Source organism: Sylvia atricapilla, chromosome 4 (genome assembly GCF_009819655.1).
Source record: "Sylvia atricapilla isolate bSylAtr1 chromosome 4, bSylAtr1.pri, whole genome shotgun sequence".
In the NCBI taxonomy this organism is placed as follows: Eukaryota; Metazoa; Chordata; class Aves; order Passeriformes; family Sylviidae; genus Sylvia; species Sylvia atricapilla.
In genome coordinates, this window is record NC_089143.1 from 10,087,170 (window position 1) to 10,109,283 (window position 22,114).

General features: G+C 40.2%; 1 protein-coding gene across 1 annotated transcript; it reads right to left on the reverse strand.

The window, feature by feature from the left end:
- Window positions 1-118: 118 nt before the first annotated feature.
- On the reverse strand, window positions 119-16,717 carry KLB (klotho beta). Its single transcript, XM_066317126.1, has 5 exons — window positions 15,872-16,717; window positions 7,607-8,114; window positions 5,068-5,336; window positions 2,413-3,556; window positions 119-708 (listed from the first exon to the last, which is right to left on the reverse strand). Exons 1-5 carry the CDS (start codon window positions 16,607-16,609, stop codon window positions 347-349), a joined length of 3,021 nt encoding a protein of 1,006 aa, XP_066173223.1. The 5' UTR covers window positions 16,610-16,717; the 3' UTR covers window positions 119-346.
- Between the last annotated feature and the right edge of the window lie 5,397 nt (window positions 16,718-22,114).

Here is a 22,114-nt window from a genome sequence, read left to right on the forward strand (position 1 = left end):
CATGAATACACATCATAAGACACATTTATTCATACAAAAAGTGCATATCAGTTCTCAAAAGCTGCTCTTTGCAAGTAAAATGTTTTAAATGTTATTCCAAGGCACAAGAAAGTCATAATTTTTAATAGATGAAGTTGTCTTCTATGTACAGTAGGTGGATAAAAGTAATTTCACCAGAAGCAAGTGCCATGGGTCTTCTTCCTGTAAATGTGATTGCTTTGTTTTTGGATGAAATGTTTGGGGTGTGTGACTGGAGTGACTCAGTGCTTTCCACAGTTGTCTGACTGGCATCATCCACTGTAGAATGCAGTGATGGATCTCACTGAAGGTGGGCTTGTGCCCCATCTTAAAATGAGACACAGATGCACTTGATGCTTTTTGCCTTAAAACGTTTCCTTCTTTTCCTTTTGTGAAAAAAAATAATAGCTAAAAGCAAAATGAGGGTAGAGAAAAGGCAGCAGGCAAAGAATATTAATGGTTTCTTCTGAGAAATAAACAAGCAGAAGCTACATTGCTTTTCGTGGCTAGAGGGGCCACAGGCTGAGTAGTCAGCAGGAAAGCCATTGTTGCTTATCAGGCTATTGTAAAATTTTATTGAAGGCTTTCCTTTTGAATCTGAAGTGAAGAATCCAAATCTGGGCTTCAATTTTTCTTCTGTCAGCTTAAACGCATAGTAGCCTTTAATCTTGACTTTGTCAATGTAGTAGGCTGAGAAGGAAAAGAAACCGAAACAAAGTGTTAATAAAAACTTATATTTTAAATAAAACCTGCAGACTTTGTGGTAAAGATTTCAGATTTCAAATTGTTATCAAGAAATGTACTTACATCATAAAATACTTACTGCTGCTAATACTCAGTTGTCTCAGTTACATAGGAACAGTGCCTTACTGTTTAAAATCCTAATGATTTGGGAATTTTTGGACCTACCCCATGAAAACTGGATTTTTACAGGGTTGGAGCTGGGAGTTTGTTTTCTTAGGAAGAGCTAGATGCTGCTCTTAACTGAAGTCGGCTCCAATGACTGAGGAGCAGCTGCCTATTGGTGCCATGAGAGCAACTTTCCAAGAATTCCTGCCCTGCTCCAAACTCAGCTGCTCATCCCTGCAGCACACATGACTCCATGTTACACTGCTGCACCCAAGTGCTGGATGAAAATACAAATAGCAGGCCTTGAAGTCATGTGCAAGCAGTGAGCATAGGAGGGAATGTGACCCAGATTAAGAACATGTAAATGGGGAGATCTTTTTGTGAGTACTGTAAAGTGTCGTGCTCTCTGAGAATTAAAATGGGAATAAATGAAGTGCCCTTTAAACAACCGTTTCATTTAATAACTTACTCCCTTCAACAATGTATTGTTCTTTTATTTGCAGTATGAAATTAGCATGGAAAATAAATCCGCAAATGCTCCTTAGTCCTGTAGTAACTGAGAAAGCTAAGCACTGGAGAGAGAACACTTTATTTCTTAGTGTCTAGAAGTAATCTGAAGCCAATGCTTAGCCATGAGTAAGATCTGTCTCAGTTTTATTAACTCCTAGAGAGGAGAAACCAGGATACCTAGACTGTTTTATGTCAGTTGTCTCAGAAAAGCTTTAGAACCACCCCCATGTCCTGATCAGGGTCTCTCTAATGCTCACCATAGGGACCAGTGAGGGCAGGGATTTATTGCACATCTCCTTTTTCCTGTATGGTTCAGGTACCAAGGCTTTGCTGGTAGCCTGTGTCTCACTGTTTTTCTGTAATGATTGGTTGGAGGAAGAGGGAGGGGAGGCATGAGGTCCCTGCAGCATTTCTCCTACAATAAGCTGTTACTGATGATCATTGCTTTGAATGTTTTTGTCATCTACTTCCATAACTTCTAACTAATTTTTCTCTAAAGTAAAGAAGTAGATTTCCATATGTGCCCAGGAGAAAAAAAGTAGTGGAACAAGAACTAGAGTTGGACTCTCCCTTCAACAGCAGCTGGTGCCCTGCTGTTTTTCTTTCTATAGCCCTCCAGGTCTCTGGACTTGCTTGCACTTTCCTGTCCAGTGACTAGTTCAGCAAGCAAGGAGGCTCTTGCCTTTGTAGAGTAGAAATTTTAATTGTCTCTTGGGAGTTGTTGGGCTGAAGTGCCATCTCCTAATAACTTCTGAGTAACTACTCTGCTGTATGTGCATGCCCTGAGAGCTTCTCACATGGTTTAAACTGGAGGCAGCTCTAGATGCATTTTATGCAAGGTACTTGACGCCATTGCTTTGTGTCGTAGCTGCCCTGTGTGTGACTGCAGAGTTGGGCCCCTCAGGGGGTTCAGTGCTGCTGGCTCTTGCATCTGAACCAGGAGTGCTTGCCCCAGAGCCATTTCCATGACTTAGCTGTGCCTGGGTCTGAGCCATGGAAGTGGCTCTGGGGAGCTTGCATCTGTCATGTACTCACCTTTTAAAACCTCTTGTACGTATTTGCCCAAGTAATAATTTCGAAGTTCATCATTGTCTAAGGACGGGTCATCTATTCCATTTGCTGTGATGTAAATGTCAATGTCACCGTAGGTTTTTTTGATCCACCTGAGAACTTTGCGTATTCCCCAAGGCACCACCGCCAAACGAGAAGGGGAGCTCAGGCAGGTGATATCCTGCAGAAATTGAATGTCACGATCAAATTCATACTGGCTTCCATTCTGAGGTTCATGAATCACAAATCTGGTGGTGAAATGATTCAGTGCGTAAAAGTCAGCTGCACCTTTGACAAGCTGCTTTTCCTCACTTGTGAAAGATGGCAACAAAGTATATGAGAGGCCTTTTCTGTTTTTAAAGGTGATGTACTCCCTCATAGTAGCTGGATAGTCCCCAGTCTTAAATATGGGATTGGCAAACCAGCCTATTTCAAACTGAAGAAACCTGTTGGCAGCTTTTGAATGAGATTCAAGGAAGGGGCTGGCAGGCTCAGCCCAGTCCGAGTGCAGGGACAGGGACACTTTGCCATACTGAGAGGACCGGTACTGCTCGTCGTATATTCTCCAGGCCATGGCGTGTGCTATTAATAAATTGTGTGCTGCCCGATAGGTGTCATTGCTGCTCCTGTTGTAGACATTGCTCAGCTGGTTAGGCTCATTTATTGTAATCCAAAGTTTAACCAAATCACCAAGTTCCCTAAAGCATAAAGCTGCATAGTCTTGAAAAGCATAGGCAGTGGATTGGTTCAACCATCCTCCTGTCTGCAGCAAAGGACCCGGCAGGCCCAGGTAGGTGTGAGTTGGATAATACAAGGTGACCATGGATTGAATATTGAGTTTCAGGACTTCGCTAATCACACATCTGTAATACCTAAGAACTTGCCTGTTGACCACTGACAGATCTCCATTGGGTAAAATTAGTGACCAGTCAAGTGCAAATCTGTAATGGGTGACTTTCATTTTCTCCAGGAGATCGAGTTGCTTTTTAATACTGACAAAATCTGTGCACTGTGCTGGTCGGGTTTTTAGCTTTACCCCTTCAACTTTGTGCAGAAGCCCATCTCCTGTGACATTCCAGAGGTACAAGTTGGAATCACAAAACTGAGGTGAGGAAGCTGCTGATTCTGCCTGTGAAAATTAAAATATGTTACAATGGGTTTTAATTAAATTAATGTAATATCTGTTTGTATTTACACAAGGTATAAACACATCTGCCTGTGTTTAGCTGTTGATTTGTACTGGATGTCAGAAGGCCCTGCTTAGATGCTCCAAGGGGAAGAGGATAACCAACTCACCTATATGGGCTTTGTACTAGTGGTCATCTTATCATTCTGTTCCTTTGCCTATGAAAAACATCAAAATTGCACTTTTTTTTCTTTTTGATGACACATGGGCATTTGCCCTGCCACCAGCCTACACGACACATTTTCACACAGCTCTCCCTGATGGAATTCACTCTGGTCATGCACACAGCAGTTCTCAGGCAGCTGCCAGGAGAGTGGTGCAAGCACAAGCACCAGGGGCTGTATGAGCTGAACATAGATTGTTCTGGCACTGCTGCTGCTGTGAGGCATAGTAGTCTGACACAAACAGCTTGTAGCACTTGCATCTTTTCTATCTCCTGCTAGTTGAAAAGTTTCCGAATAGCATGTATATTTGTTTTATGTTCCAATTTTTATATGCTTTTTGTAGGTTTCAAAGTACAATATAGTGGAGTTTAAATATTTAGATTGCTTTTTTTTTAAAGAAAATGTACTTTTTTGTGCTGCATATTAATAAGATCTATAGAAGCTTAATTTTTTCCCCCTGTGCTTGTCAGTGAATAGGTTAAATTATGGGATTTTTTTTGTTACTTTTTGAGGTTGGTATTTGTCATGGGACTGGTCTGTGTATGATGACAAGAAGGGTGTCCCAACACTGGCCATATATATAGTTAGCTTATTTATTAAGTTTAAAGCAGAAATGGAAGAAAAATAAAGTACAAATAGGTCCTGTAGGAACCTATTTAAGTTTGGATAAAAGGCTATATGATCTGTTTTCTAGTGTAATCTCAGATGTTAAAACCTCATGGTTGGTTATCTTCACCTGTTTCTTTTTAAAGAATGGTTTCTTACCCACTTTGTCTAAGTGGCATGTAGAGCCAGGCCTAACCCAGGAATGTGTTTCTGCTGTGGACAAGACCTGGAGCCTGCAAGCAGCTCTGCTGCCACCAGCTAATCACCTTGTCCCTGCCCTTTGTCACTCTCTCCATCAGGCCATCAGAAGCATCCCTATGGCTGCTGCACTGCAAACTGGATTTGGAAACCCCTGGTTGAAAAATAACCCAGTAACAATTGGTTGGATCAATTTCTTCTTGCTCTGAAATTTCCTCATCTGATCTGCAACATGGAGACCCAAGCAGAGGGAGGGCCGTGCCTGAAGGGCTCCTGCAGCAGGGACAGAGTGCCAGCACTCTGTGACCAGCTCACCTGAAAACCTGGAAACACAAGAAGTTGAACCAATGCAATTAGGGCTTAACTTCTGTTGGCAGTGTGCATTGAAATTCTTGAATCCAAGGTGCTGTATACAGTAATTTGTTCACAAAGTTGAAGTTCCTGATCACTCTGTTTCCAGTGATCCTCTTAATATTTTATGCTTACCTTGAGAACAGACTCGGTGATACCCCAGGAGAAGTCACAGGAGAACTGAGCTTGCAAGTTTGGGGTAGAATCCTTTGGGAAAAAGCCATTTTCTTGTATTATTTGTTTATAATAAAGTGCAGATGACTTGGGAATCCTTTCCTTTTTTTTGCTTTTGAAATCTACATAAAATAATCCACGCCTGATGTTGTAAGCATGTTGCCATTCGAAGCCATCAAGGAGGGACCAGGCTGTGTAACCAAACACATCTATGTTGTCGTATTTAATAGCTGCATAAGAGAAGGCAACATCCATGAGTCTTGTATTTACTACTCTAACATATATAAGGCACATTTATGAGAAAGGGCTATTTACTTCGAATATCTTGAGTGTCTTCTCAACATTTGTAGGGTTATTCACCCACTGTAATTCATTGCAAAACTGACATCTATATCTTAGTCTTAATTTAATTAAAAAAAGGTGTCAATAATTCCTGAAGAAATTAAATTACTGTAGGATGCTTTATTTCTGCTCTGAGCAAACAAGAAATATTATACCACATCCAGGTTTGAAGTTGCATTTGACAATTTGCCAGTAAAATAATGCCAGTGAAATTAGAGAATCATGAGTAAAAATAAAGGGAGCAACAGTTGATCTGGTTTGTAACTTTGTCATGAAGCTAAAACTCTTTACCTTTACTTGAAAGATGTCTGCAAGCTCAAACATTTGGGAATGTCTACTCAGCTTGTAAATTGAAAAATTTATTTTGTTGGCATGGGACTGTTAATGACTTTAGGAAAGTTGGGTTGACCAATCCAGAGACTGATTTAGTTACAGAATAGGTGCAGTGCATACTGATTTCTTCAAGCAATCTTAATGTCCCTCTTTCGAAGGAGTCTAGATATGATCTTTTACATATAATATATGAGAAAGACGACAACACAATTACTTTCTCAGATGTGGAACCTGATTCTTCAGGAAGGGCAGCAGAACCTGCAAAGCAGCTTCTCAGCAGACACCAACTAACCACAATGCCTTTAACCCATGTATGTAGGCTCGTGCCAGCTGGCAGCCTGGAAGAAAGAGTCCAAACTCCATGGTCAGTCGTGTTCACCGCCTGTCACCAGCTTTAAGCTAGGAAATAACACGGGATAACTCCTCATGTTGACCTTATAAGGGCTGCAATACCCAAGGCAAAGCAGTGACCAAGTAAGGTTGCTGAGGATTTTGACACAGACATGTGGACAAAGCCATATTTTACCTGTAGTCCACCACACCAGTAAGCCAAGGAATAAACATGAAGTTTTCTGGTTTCTTCTTCCCCAATATTGTTTAGCCTCTTTTTCTCAGGATATTTCATTTTGCATCACTGTATATTTCCACTGAACTTCCTTGCCCTAATCACACTAGGCTGCAGCTTGAGCAGAAAGCAGTTTTGCACACTGCATGTATTGATGCAGCAGAGTTCCAAGGTACCCAGAAGCATGGGCATAGTCCAGCTGGATGTTTTCCCAGTTGCCAGTTGAAAACAGAAAGCCGAAGAGCTTGCAATGTGAGTATATGAGAAGCTGATAGACAAGGCCAGAATACTGAAAAGGAGATGAGGAAATGTAACAAAGCAATACAATGGCATGTATTTTCAAAGAAAGCAACTTCTAAATCAGGGAAACCACGGGAGAAAGTACAAAAATGTCTGAAAACACTCATTGCAAAATGCAGAGGCAGAGAATGATGTAGAGGACAAAGAGAGAAGCTAGAATGGCCTTGCAACTAGAGATGAGGACTTGATGTCTGCAATGAGGAACATTGAACAAATGGGAGCGGACATCTAGGGACAAAGTGATAACTGAGAACATTTTTGTTTGTAGAAGCACACTGAATACATGGGGGTGAGTTAAATTCTGGTACTTGACGTAGTGCATGCTGAGACTCTAAATTTAAATGGGTAGGGGGAAAAGTAATATTTCACTTATGCTTTAAGGTAAAGAAAATTAAAAGTTAGGCAGGTGGTAGGTAGAGAGCTGGTGGATCAGAGTGAGAGGATGTTTGTAGCATTGTCTGCAAGGACAGTGAAAGGAGAGGGTAAAAACAGGTCAGGATACTGACTGTTAGAGTGAGGATGAGAAAACCCTCCTGAAAAACAAGGGGGAAGTTTGGGGCAGAAACAAGGGGCCAAAGGTAGGAAAGGTCTGGAGTTAACTAAGCTCCCTGTGTCACCAGAGGTGACATTCACAGAAGAAGATCTCAAGGCTTTTCTGGACATACTATAGGTGGAGTCTTGTAGGAGTAATAGTTTCAGTATGGAAACTCTAACCCTAACCAAACCTAAAACAAAGCAGAAGTTGGACTTTAGCTTTCTGGGACAGGGGCTATGGGTTTTTTTCTGTTTGTACAATACCTAGCACCAGTAGATCCTGATCCATGACTTGTACTCATGCAGTATAAGTAATTAATGATTAACTTTGTTGCCATTATCTCTTAAAAAAAGATTATTACAGAACTAAATATCAAATGATCAAAAATGCTCTCTAAAAATCCAACAAGTAATTTCTGTACAAACCTTGTAAAACCTTATTAATGAAGTTTTTCATCATGTAGATGGCGGTGGTGTCATCTGTTTTCACATGGCTGTCAGTGAACCAGCCATTCTCTGCAATCAAGATTCGAGGACTGTTGTATTCCAGTTTAATCCAGTTCAGCACTTCCCTCAGATTGAGTGACAAATTTTGTCCCAGTTTTGGTAGAGTGTTTGGAGGTTTAAAGTTATTAGGACCAAAGGAAAATGCAAAGAAGTCAGCTGTTCCCTTTATGTAGTTTTTTTCATCTTCGGTGAAGTGTGGCAAGAACAAGAATTCATTTTTCAGTTCTTCTGGATAATCCCCATCCCCGTGGATAGGTTTAGCAAACCATCCGAGTACTCTCTCCATAGACTTCTGACATTTAGAAATGTCTGACTCGTCTTCCAATTTGTTAGGTTCAATCCAGTGGGATCCCAATACTATGGATATCATCCCCTTCTGAGAGGGTTCAAAGTGTTCTTTGTAGGTATGCCAAACTTTTGCATGAGCCTGATGAGAGAAAAATACCATTAAATTGTAACTGTAATAAGTCTCTTTGTGCACTGGCAGCTAGAGAGGCAGGTAGCTCCATCTGAGTCACTGCAGGCTTTTATGGAAGTATCAGTTAAGGCACATACCTGAATTACCCTGCACGGTTTAATGGGCAACCACTCTTACCCTGCAGGGCTCCTTGGGATGAGGGCAATGCTCAGTAACTCGTGTCACAGGAACATGGCTGTTCCTATGACATGTTACTGCTGTGGCTTTTTGCCTTTTAACATACATCTAAATTTCAGGGGAGATCCCAGCAGGGATGAGAATGGCTTTACAGGGACCTTTTGGAACAGCTCTGACAGTGGGATTTGAACTCTGGGATCCAGCCAGCCCCATCTGAGTCTTTCCCTGTCAAACGGTGGTTCCTGACATGATTAAAATTTCAAACCGTCTTTACAATTATTCCATCAATTATGCATATCATATGGCATTTCATTTGTCAGTGGTGACTCTGTGCTATTAACTGGTCTGTGCTCCGGGGGTTACCTAGACTTACTCTGATCAAACCACATCCACCCCATCCCTATTCTTGGGATTTAGTTGTTTTACTTTTGCTAGTCATATAAGCAAGTGTTCAAGTTTTGATATCTGCACAATCCCTACATGTAAAAATTTGGGGAAAGGACTCAGCTGTGAAGTCTGAACCCAAATGACAATTTTCACAGTTCTGAGTGACAATTTTGTTCAGGATTTTAGTTATTTTCTTCTTTGAAAGAGCCACTGCACTGTATCACATCTTAATACCACTTTTTTGATTATCATCATGTTTTAGAAAGCATAGCATTATCACACATCATAATTAGCTTCAAATGTCACATCATTAATCACTTAAATAGGGGCATGCAGCAGACAAAACCTACACAAAACCAGAAATACACAGGAGACCGAGGACTCACTAGCACTGTCAAACTCCTATAAGGAAACAGGATAGGTAGGTCAGAGAAGAGTGACTCTGGACTGCAGTGTGAATCACATCAGGTGATCTGACACAGGGGAGGGGAGCTGACCTCTTCCAGCTGAAGAGTTGTCAAGTAACCCAGGGTTTACCTTATCCCTGTGGTGTGGCTTTATACTCTTAAGCTGGAGAGAAAATAATAGTTTGCACCCAGAAAAAAAAACATTAGGAGCATTGTGAAACACTGAGTGCTGAGTTAGATTGCCATCATTACCAAGCCAAACAGCATTGCTTGCCTTTGACAATAATTTCAGCTAATTTATCTAGAAACACACAGCCTTGACAGTTTAAAAAAACTCCAAAAGGCCTGATGTCGGGTAGGTATTTGTTTAAGCTGGGGAGTACCAAAGAATTACAGTTTGTGAAATTTTGTGTATCAGTTGTTTATGGTTTCTAAGGTCATGCTCGTAACATTTGTTCAAGGTCTGTCTTTGAAAATACTGATAAAGTGACACTAACCTTTGAAATGCAGGTTCTGTAGCTGAAGAGGGAAGCCAGCAAAAATGGACTCATGAGGTAAATTGCAAGACAGAGGTAAAGTCTTATAAAATGGATTTTTTTAGCAGCCTCATCTGAAAATTTATGTGGCCAGTGTCATCTCCTCACTTGTCGTCACTGTCCTCTCCTGAAAGTCCCTCCAGCCTGGGTGGCTGCTGGGGCCAGCCTCACTCTGTGCTTTGCCTCCAGGGTTTTCTCACCTGGTTTGTACACTTGTTCTCCAGACACAGCCCACGAACACCTCTGTGGAACGAGAGGCATACAGCTGCACTGGCTTAACAAGAAGCCCCCCACTGCACTCAGCTGTATAATGCACAGTGCCAAGTACCATGGTAATAGCACCAGGTAAATCACACTTTTTTGAGGTGAAGTGGAGAAAGACGGCTTTGCCAAAAAACCAACTGATTAGAATACCATATTGACATGTAAAAACCAATCATGGATAACTTGTATTCATACACATCTTCAGGAGGTGATTAGAAGAAAATAAAGTTACTATTAAAAATAATGTGTACAGTAGAGAATACAGCCACAGATATAATTCTAGAGGAGTAGACCTCAAGTATAAATAAGTATATTTAACATGAGTCAAGATAGAATCCTACACAAATTTGTATGTATCACTGATTAATAAATTCTGAGGATTAACTATTACTGTTAAAAACTTGTCACTGTCACAAGTAAGGATTTTACAGACACAGCAGACAAAATATAATTTGCTTGGCTATAATTCTGTTTTGAGTTGTTATTTAAAGAAGCTTAACATTTTCAAAAGGTGTTTGCTAAATGCAAACTACTGTTGATGGAAACAGCTGATTCATCTAATTTTTTGAAGACCAGATATGAAACAAACATTAATATAAAAGCCATATCATACATCGAATTGGGCATTTTCAGTAAATCTTGACTAATCTTTTTTCAGTTAGAGTTTAATCCCTAATCTTTCACTTTCCTTGTTAGAGCAAGGACAAATGTCAAGGCTAAATACACAGTTAAAGTAGGATCAATACTGGGTATTTATTCTAGATACGTATGACTCACTAATTTCAGCATATTTTCCTGGTATTAATGTAGAAAATATTCCCTAGTCTTGAAAGTCACAGAGAGTGCTATGTCAGTTAGTACTAACCCCTTAAAAAGGCTAGAAAAGTCAACTTAATAAACTGAAGACAACAGTTTTGTTCTTCTCTTTTTGAAATATTCTCGTACTTTTTAAATTCTGATCTTGTAATTTAACATCCATGTATGCAAAGAGCTTTCACTACAAAGAGCAATACTTTCAAATTCCTAAGATACTTTAGTCAAGCAGTTTTTCTTTGAACAGCAATGGGTATACAAAACAATGTCAGGGGTATATGGAGTTATTTTAGCGTGCTGGCAATCAAGAACATTTAGGAAAACTAGAATTGCACAAATGCTAATAAAATTATTTGGGCTTTTTGTTTACTTGCTTGGTGTTTAAACCATGAAGAACTACAATATAGAGGATGATGATGGTGTTACACTTCAGAAGAAGGGCAGGGGTATGTGGCTTATTTGGAGAGTGTATTTCTGTTCAAGGCTTTTTTGGTCTGTGGTAAAGATGCTCCATAGTCAGTAGAGCTAAAGTAGAACTAAACCCTTTCTTTTGCAAACTGAATCTCAATTCTTATGAAGGATTGGCTACATCTCAAGATGTAGGCAACTACACTTCTTGAGAGAGTGTTATGAAGGACTGAGGCTTTACTATCAAATTTGTTGTATGTTAACTGTCCTTCATTTGGATTGTTTTCCCTAATCATTACCAAGAAATCTAAGAAAGCGAACCTGAAAATAACAAATCATCAAAAAACTATGAATCAGTGCTGAATTTTACATAATCACTGATGGCTACTACTATTTGAAAAATCTTCCAGCAAAGACATTTACAAGCATAGATTCTGGTGTCTACACTAGAGCCATACTTGATGGAGACAGGTTTCCCTTTTCCTGTAAGAAATACAGGTGTGGGTGTAATTTCATCTTTCTGCATCATGAGGAAAGGAGTCTCCTTTGGGGGAAGGGAAGGAAGTGTCTAGTAGGACATAGAAGTAATAATTATTTTGCATTCATGAAACAGAAATTTGTTTTTAAGGAGAATTAATTATAGGTCTTTCCTGGGGCACAGTCATCCACAGATCCCAAAGTCAGCAGTGATCCTGGCAAAGTGAGGTCTATCAAGGAGCCAGGAGTAATGCAGCTGGGCACAGAAAAGAACCTGATCTGCAATGGACCCATCAGGAGACTCCAGGCTTGAAAGTGTATTTATTACTTTTTCCAAGTATGTGATGAAGACATTTTTTAGAGAGACCTCATTATGATATTTCTCCCCTGGGCTTTTCTGCCAGATGGAAAGGAGTGTGAATAATCTTTAATAGGTAAAAAAAAAAAAAAAAGCTCCCCTCTCTGCCTACTAACAAAGGGCAGAATTCCCTGGAGGGCACTGGGGCACTGACACAGAGGAGGAAAAGAAGACAGGTTGGTCTGCCCTTGTGATATTTACAAACCTCAATCCAAGTATGAAAGAACGTAACTAGATATAGAGAAATCAGTAATAATATATCAGGTACACATCTCACATAGGTCCAGCCACAATCATTCATCTGCTTTGTATTTTCTTGCTTCTTGTCAGATTTATTTACTGATAAATCAAAGAAATCCACACATTTTTTCTGTGTGCCATTTTTTTCTTCTCTGCTTCAGTATGACATCTGCCTCAGGAGCAAGCTCATGGTATTTTTAATTTTCTTTGGTGCGTCGTTCAAATGTTGCATATCAAATTACCTGTTGTCATTAATTGTTTTCTGATGTTGCCTTTGTGAAGTGCAGTGTCCTTTAATGAAGAACAGAAATGCACTTTTGATGGCCCCTCTCCATCTGGTATAAGATTCCACATGCTCCTTTTATTACTCATAATGACCATACAATTGAAGAGAGATTTATCTACGAGAATTCCTTAGCAATTTATAATTAATAAGCATCAAAGTTCAGATTCCATATCAATTTCCATAGAGGTAGTATCGAGTCCTTTGAAATGGTCAGTAGCAATGATTACCCTCTGTGTATGGTTAGAATACATCGCAACACGCAAATAGTTTTTAAAATTGAAATTTTTTTTAAACTGAAATTTGAAATTCTTCTTCTGGATTATTTTTCCAATGTGGATCTCCTAAGCACCATGCTCAGCAGCCTTTGATTCTGCATTCACTACTTCTCTTTATAGATCCTGACTAGCCACTCCTGTCAAAGGCAGGGCAGTCTCTTGAGTAGATGTGTCTGGGGCATTCCCTTAACAGGATGCAAGGCTTGGAGGGGGGCACAGGTGGGAGGTGATTCAGCATCAGCAATGCCTTGTGCCAGCCAACACAGAGCTCTGGGACTGGATGAAGACAGTCCAACCCTACTTTTGTTAGAAAGCCTTAATAAAATCATTATCTGCCTAGTTACTTACATGACTTCATTCATGGAAGCAGGTAATTTTTTAATCAGTTCTAAAATGCATCTCATCATGGAGATGATCCTTGAGGTCCTCTTCCAATCTGGTATTCTATGAACTTTTCTATATGCCAGCCAATTATTTGGGGTTTAAGAATTTGTATTGCTTTTGAAAGCAATAAAATTGATAGTTTAAAACTAAGAGAAATTTCTTCAGCCCTCTTCTAGGGACAAAGATCTCCTGCAACTTTCAAATTGTTCTTACAATAAAATAATCCAAAGTCCAAAAAAGCAGAGGTTTATGGTTTGTTATATTGTTTTTGTGATTCTATTAAACTTAGTTTGAGGTTGTGATTGATACACCATATAAAAGCACTCCTTTATATAAACAGTGATTAGTTCTGGTAACACTATGACTGCAAGAAAGCACAAGGAAATTAAAATAAGATTCATGAGAGAGCTTCATTTCAGTTCTCTAAAAATACTACAAAAAGGCTTGAGAATGATTTTCAGCAAATTGCTGTGGAACAATGTGGCAAGATTTGTTTCATTTCAGCATTACCTAACCTGTTTTTCCTGCTCTGTATGCTTAATGGATGGACCTGCCTTGTGCACAGGGTGGCATTGAGGACCATGTCTATCAACAGCCTGTCCAAAAATGAAGCCTTGACATGGACAACAATGTGGTTCTTCCTAAAGGTGATGACATAAATGGCAATCTTTTCAAGAGCTTTAACAGGCCTTGCCTCACACTGTCAAAACCTGACATTTTGGTTATCTTTTATTTTTGGGATAATGTTTTTGGTTTGCAGTGGAAAATTAGAAGGTAGCGATAATACAATGTCTGGCAAACAGACCAGTATATACCAGTCACGAAATAAAAAACCTATGTGAAATCTCCTTAAAGAGAGAACCTTATAACTTTTCTCATAATTTTTCCTTATAACTTTTCTTGCTTCTCAAAGGAGAGATAGTTCACAACACATGAAAACTGATTGTGCATCCATACATTCTATTAATACTGTACTGTCAACAATGCAAAATGAACCGAACATTTAAACACACACAAAGATAGTTGAGAAGGATTCTGGCTAATTGGCTTGGAACATATAGTACCAGCTGTGACTTCTGTGGAATGGCTGGCAGGCCTTACAGTTTATTAAGAGAAATAAATAATTTTATCTAAAGATAAGAAGTGTTTACTCATATCCACTGGTACCTCAAGAGTTTCCATTCTATCTCTAACCTCAACCAGAAAACTTCAGTTCCTCAAAAACTTTACTACCAATTTGAGATTTTTCATTTATCTCAAATCTAAAATCTTCAGAAATTTTACAGTGGTATTGGAGAGAACCGCTAATACTTTAGGTAATGTTCATGGGCTTCTAAGAAGGAAAGTATTTTCTGCCCAAGGATAATAGAACAGTAGTTAAAGGACTGTGTGCTGCTGAAAGTCTCCTTACCTCTTTCATCCAAGTGAAATGTATTATACTCTAGAACTCTAGAATATATTATACTCTAGAACATGAAGCAACTATCAAATCAAGTCTGAGAGACAAATAATATTGGCTAAGAAAATTAGGTCAGTAATTTCTGTATCAGACCCAGCTTTGCTTGGCTTCCTGGAAAATCCAATCAATTCTTCAGCAGAGGAGTATGGCTCCCTGTGTGTGACATGCTGCTTACATGGATTTTACAGAGAGGCAGAGACTGCCTAGCTGGTACTCCACATTTGATCGTGACATTTAGAAATCAAGGCAAGAAATACTGCAAACTTTTACATGCATTATATAAAACAGCACTTGAAAATAAAAATAATGATTTGGCATCAGTTTTCTTTGAGATGCTTCACAAATCTCTATAGTTAAATCATTCTTCTGCTATGTCTGAAATCAGTTAGTGATTCGGGATGCTTGACAAATTTTCTGGGTGTAAAACTTCCATTGACTGCAGTGTGACTGTTTTGAAAAATGATGTTCTGAAGATTCAAGGCCAGAAGCAAATACATTTTGTCAATTGCAGAATATTTTAACCACTCGGGCAAATAATTTTTTCCCACATGCATACTTCTTTCTGTAGGATAAACTCATTCAGATTTCTTTGTTAATTCCATGTATAATGTATGGCAAACTGTAGAAAAATTCTCTTAGTGACAGTTAAGAATAGTCTCAGCAGGGGGAATTACACTGGCTGCAGAGGTGGGATACCTCTCTGTAAAGTACCTGCTCTGTAAAGTATTTTGAGCATGGCAGATGCAAAAAATACTGTACATCATGGAAATAATTTGAAACTCTCAAGTACTGAAGAGGACATTTGCTTTCTTCCGAACCCAAGAAGTGCCAACCTTACTAATTTAAAAGCAAACATTTTGCAATATGATCTTACTAAGCTAGAACCAATCATACTTACATATACATACTCCATGGCCAGTAAAATTGGTTCAATATGCAAACACAAATGAATTTCCTTTTAAACTAATAGCATAGTCATTTCAGTATGGCCAAATCTGTTTAACTAAATGTAAACAACAAAGAATGCTCTTTAATAGTTAGAATTTGTATGTAAAAGGTAATTTAAATAAAATAATAAACAAGCACTTTAAAACAAATAATTACTTAGTCAGCTGTTGTGACAAGCAGTAACATCAAATTGAGGATTAACAGAAAGACTGACTTAGCTAAAAGCTATTTCTTGGTGCTTTCACAGTAGGTGATTTTTTAAAAAAATCATTGATCACAGGACCAATTCCTCCTATTATTTCCCACAGCAGTGCAAGATCAATTTGTAAAATCCTATTATACTGTACCTTGATCAGATTGTGTCCTACTGAGTAGACAGTTCTTATTTTCCCTCTCTCTCCCGGAGCATGAACACCTGTGCCATACCCATGCCAAGCAACTAAATATGGATTGTGGATTGTAATCCAATATTTCACACGATCCCCAAAGGTCTGGAAGCAAAACGTGGCATAGTCATTGAAGATCTCAATCATTGATTCATTTTTCCATCCCCCGTATTTTTCTTGCAGCATCGAGGGCAGGTCCCAGTGGTACAGGGTAACTACGGGGTCAATATTTCTGTACAGCAGAGAGTCAATAAGGGTGTTATAATACTGAAGTCCTTTTTCATTGGGTGCTGCTACCACTCCAGTGGGGAAAAGCCTTGACCATGAAATTGAAAACTGGTAAAAAGTAACTCCCAAAAAATCCAGAGCAGACAAATCTTTGTCCAACAAGATGTAACTGTCACTGGAGGTGCCTGTGCTGTCACCGTCCCTGAACTCCGAGTGGGTGAAACGGTCCCAGATGGAGGAGCCTTTCCCATCCTTCCTCCAGCTGCCCTCCACCTGGAAAGCTCCTGTCCCTACACCCCACAGAAACTCTTTGGGGAAAGTGTCATATAAAAACATCTGTGTTTCACTCACGGGGCTGAAGTGGGAGTCCTTTTTCCACACAGATCTTCCCTCTCCAGCAAGCCCAGTAACCATCCTTATGAAAACTAATGTCCAAAAAGCAACAATCTTCTCCAGTCGCTGGCCACACATTATGCCAGTTTATAGTGCCAGTGTTAAAAATCAGGTTTCTTGTGCTGCTGAAAAAATTCCATTCTTGTGCTGGAGTCCACGCCGTGCAGACTGTCTTCATTTGCCACAATCTGCTGGAGTGTCTTATCAAAGCTTCACTAAAAGCTTGTGATTGTAAAAGCCCTGTCAATGATTAGCCTGAACTGTGAGACGTAGAACGGCTCAGAGAATGACCCGTAATGGTGCAATTTATAGGGAGGTGGCCTCTGTATGACCACTGAGACACCTACCTGGCTTCTTGCTGCAGGCTGCCTGAGCAACAGAAATGCCAGGAACTAATTTATCCTCATCTGAAGGTCAGTCATTCAGGTGGGATAATATAGGTGACAGAGGGTCTAAGAAGCTATCACATCCTTTATTCTTGTGGAACTGTATTTTGAGGAAACATTAATACAATTCACACTACATAATCACCAATTTAAAGGAGATTTATCCCATCTGTGTAACTGGATGGCTGGAAGGGCAGTGCATGATTCCTCAGTCCTACCTGGCTCAAACAACCTACTTCTGCTTGAAAAACTCTTCCTGGGCTTGTGGGAAATTTTATGGTGAACAAGAGGTACACAGGCATCCAACTAACTATACTATATAAAAACACAAAGCAAGTCAATATTTCTTTCAAATACATGCGACCATTTTTCTACCCTGTATAAAAGTTTCCTGTATAGCACTACACACAGCAGCAGTACAAAATCAACAGGGGTCTTCAGTTCCAGTTCTTGCACAATTTTCCTGGATTTCTTCAAACAAACACAATTAGCAAAGATAATTAGCCCTGAAAGATGCTATTTAAGTATTGATTAACTTAACAATTCATATACACAGCTGGAGTATCAGTACAGCAAATATTTATAGAGCAATTTTGCAGTATAATTAAATCTTTTAACATGTTTAGCAACAGTATGCATGTTGAGATGTAGTCAATTTACTCAATATTGTAAGATGGATGCTTGCCATTTTTGCTTTTCTTGAGGTACAGTAATAAAAAGTATGTAATAGTAATATAGTAATAGAAACTGTATGACCGCAGCAGCAGAAGAGCCTTGAGGAACAACATGGAAGTATGAAGTAACTTTGCATGCGAGAAAGATGTGCACTGAAATCTGAACATGGGAACAATTTCTCATCAGAGCAGAGCACTCTGCTCAGATGAATTAGCCCTGCTGCCTTGTAGAACATGAGATCCAGATGCACTGCTGGGCTGCTGCTGCTTTTCTGCTCCTGCTCCCTGTGAGAACATGCTCCGAGCACGGCAGAATGCCACTGACATACACCTTTAATTGATCAGCAAAGCTGATTGATTGATACAAATGGAAGCTAATTTATTTAATTTTACAATAAACAACAAAATGTCCACGTTTGCAAGCAGTTCTCTGCAGAGCCCGTACAAAAAACATTTTCAACACAGATGAAGATAAAATCTCCCACTGACATCTTCTGCACTCCAGGTCCTGGGGGGTGAGGTATCCACACATCTAACATGAGCCTCTCCTCTTACCTGAAGTAACTTATCCACATTTCTGGGCCAAGATCCTACCACACACAGGCAGCATGGGAACAAGAGGAGCAGACAGGGACTGTACACAGTTCATCTACAGTACATACTGGCATTTCCTTCTTTGTTCTATGGAACAGCATTTAAAATGCTGTTTGATAGTTATTGCATCAACATCGTCTTTCCATTTTGACATTTAAAAGCATTGATTTTATGTATCCTACTTCATGAAAGAAAACCCAAATATATGTCGTTATTAATGCTGATACACTTCTAAAGGAGCTAATCACCATTCTTACCAGATGCTTGAGCTCTAAGTACCCACAGCAGCTTTGTAACCCCCTGGGCAATCTGTGGGCAAGGGAAAGAGAGCAGGCTTTTCCCCACTAAATACAGCAGTGTTAGTACCACTGGCACTGGATGCAGACACTGTGTTACACCTGCCTCAGATGTGTAAGGTGCAGCAGAGACTGGTGCTCTCAGATGCTCAGCCTGAATAAGGTTATGAACTGTACTTTCTTCCTTATTATTGACGTGTTTGGGACCATGCTATAATCATGGTTTGAAAGTGTTTCAATGTTTCAAGCCTCTGCGAATCCAGTTTCTTACTGCTTGGTCATATTTAACTGTTTGGGGTGTAATTTAACTTCATGAAGTGAAAGAGGAAGCAGTTAAATTGATGAGAATCATATAGTGACTTAAATTTGGAAGGAGGATTTCATTGCCTGAGCAAAGACTTGGGGAAAGGAAATAGTGTGACTGTTGTTAACTTGGAAAGCAATCAGCACAGAAGAGTGATGTATGATCAGGGGCTGTTGGGAAGTAAGGGTGTGATAGGAGGGGAAGAGAATTAATGATCCCACTGGCTCACGTGGTAGAATCAGGACAGGCTCCAACCCTGATGCTGTATGAGGACATCATACAGCATGATGCTGCACAGTGGGATTGCCTGCCTCCATCCATACACCTAATCAACCTGTTTTCAGAATGAATCAAAGACTGGGAGAAGCTGAAATCTCCCAGGGCACTTGCTGATACAGATTCAGTAGTTAGGAAGCTTTATGATTATTCAGTTCAATTCCTACTTATCAGTTTTCCTTTTCTTCTTTGCCTTTGCCAAGGCATGTGATTCAAATGAAGAAAACAATTTTTCACTTGACTCTTGAATATATACTCCCCATGTTTCGCAGTTTGGCCTGAAAATTTGGGGGTTGATCTACAGAAATGCCAAACACATTAGTTGAAAGGATAGAGTTTTGAATGTTAGACTGAGTATCTGAGATGTTCATTTTGCCTAGATGTGTAAATGAAGAAAAAAACCTAAAGACAAAGATCACTCAGAGGAAGTGTAATGTTTACATTACCATCAGCTGCTCAGATCTACTAGTGTTAGGTGCTCAAAGAAGCACAACTTACGTAATTGCCCACAGCAGCATCATGCAAAGCCCTTATCTTCCCCTTATACAGCAAAAACTGTTTGAGATGGGATCAAGTCTTTTCTAAAGACACGTACTTGTGGTAGATACTATAGAAAGCCTAATGTAAATAGAAACTACACCACAGCTTTATGAAGAATTTTTGGAATTTTTCATCTGTAACAAAATGCTAATTTCTGCTTCTACAATGCCAGAAAAAAATTATTTTCTTTATTAGAGAGTCTAGTAAGAAAAATATGCTTTGTGGGATTTTTCTAAAATAGAGACTACAATCTAGTAAATGAGTATTTTAACGCTCATTATTACTACTACTACAAAAAAAATCGGAATTTAACCTGACATTTCACTGAAAAAGTTGGTTTAAATTCCAAAAGAATATCAACATAGCAATATAAAAAAAAGAGAAAATAAAATAAACAAGATATTAACAAAAAGAAAACAGACTATTTTTTATCTCTCAATATAAGAAAATGTAATTTTCTTATTAAAACCCTCCTCTCTCAACAAGAAAGACAAAGCCTTCACTAATAATATTAATAGTAGGAGTGGGCTTATTACATAGGGCGAAAAACCTCAAGTTCAAGATTCAACATCTCACTTTTCAAAATGTATTTTGGAAAAAAATCGTACCAACATAAAAAGCCAAATAATCTGTGAGTTTCAGAAAGGTAGGAAACAATACTAATTCTGTAAAAATGATCTGTCATAGCAGTAAATAGGGTGGTGAAATCAAGTGTACTTCAGCTACTTTTTAAAAGGCTGTAATTTTAGTTGGGTAATAGGCCTTTAAAACAGAACCCATGATCAATTATCGATTCAGTTTTTGCCTTGGTTTTATCTTGCCAAGCACACCATAATGTAATGAGTATTTAGTTTTCTTTCCAGTGGGGGAGCAAGGTTTTTCCCACTCCCACTGGTTCGACAGGCATGTAGACAGGAGCAGAGGCATCCTGTGTCTGCCCACCACACCCAGGAGTGAATTGTAGGCATTGTTCCTCAGTCTGATGTCTGCATAAATGGTTAAACTCTTGCCTTCCAAGAAACATGAAGATGTCACAAACCCACAGATACTCCTCTTCTGGATGTCACTCTAGGTAGCTTTATCAACCACAGACAGAGATAACCACCTGCAATAACTCTTTTAGCATTATTTGAACAGTTTGGCTCTTACGAATGTCAGCCATTTTAACTGATCTTTAGTTCTGGTATCAGGAATAGGCACAGCTTTCAAAGTTACATAACGAGAATTAAATATGTAAATACAAACTTATCACTGGAGATGTTTTTCTAAAGCACTATCGGTTTTGTTTGCATAGCCATCATGTTGAGTGCATATGGAATAACTTGCAAAACAGGCCAAAAAGCACAGCCTGTGCTGTGGGTCTGTGTTTACTTGCTCCCTGTGTTCCTTATGCAGAAACCCGAATTCACAAGTTATGCTAATGCTGAAAATACACAGCATCACGTGTGTTCATAAAGGAACGGTAGCAGTTTCTGTACAAAGAGAATCTTAAAATTACTTCAAGTCCAGTTTCAGGAATTAAACGGGAATGGTAACCGGGATCACTAGCAGCTATCTGGAATGAGACCACGCCACCAAGTAGACAGTGAACACGGAGGGAACACAAGTGACAGCATTAGGGATTGCAGTATGAGACAAGTACAAATCGAGCTCTCGGGTTGGATTTTTTTGATGAAGGGTCTCCTAAATCACCTGCAACATTTGTAACGTCACAAACTCAGTTTGTCCTCTCCATTCTTCTCGAAGTCCAACAATAACTAGCAAATCAGTAGGTTGACAGAATCTAAACAGCAGACAACACGAGACTGGAGTTGTTTTTATTTGGCTTGACCAAGTTTATCCCCTTCCAGGGTTCGGCAAGTGGGTCCAGTGGAAGAAAATACAGATTTCATCAGAAATTAATTAGAAAACGAAGCAGTCAGTAGGAGAAGACACAGCGTTAATTAATTCCCCGGGTTCTCCTGGACTCCTAAATCCCGAGCTCTCCCCAGCCTCAGCGCACGGGAGCAAGTGCCATTAGAGGAACCAGAGCCCGACGCCCCGACAGCCGGGAAGGAGCGGACTGTTCATGTTTATGGCCAGGACATGCCTCTCAGCGCTGCGCTCAGCCGGGGCTGCCTGCCCGCCTGCTCTTGGCGCTGCATTCGCCTCAGGGCCCTATAAAGAGAATAAAAGTCATGGAGGCCTGGCACTGCTTTCTTGTGTTTTCACCCAGCAGCTCAGCCTGCCGGCTCTGCCGGAGGTGCCCGAGCACACGGCTGCACTCCGAGGCGCAGCAGCAGCGCTCCGGCTCCCGCCGGGGCCGCAGCGGTTAAACCCCCGAGGCCTCACGGAGCGGCCGCCGCCGGCACACGGACGGGCACAGGGCGGAGAGGGGCGGCCCCACGGACGGGCACAGGGCGGAGAGGGGCGGCCCACAGCCCGCGGGAGGCAGCCCCGGCACGGCCCCGGCCCGGAGCCCGCCCCGCCCGGCCCGCAGCCCCGCCCGTCGCGGCGGTGACGGCAGCGCTGCG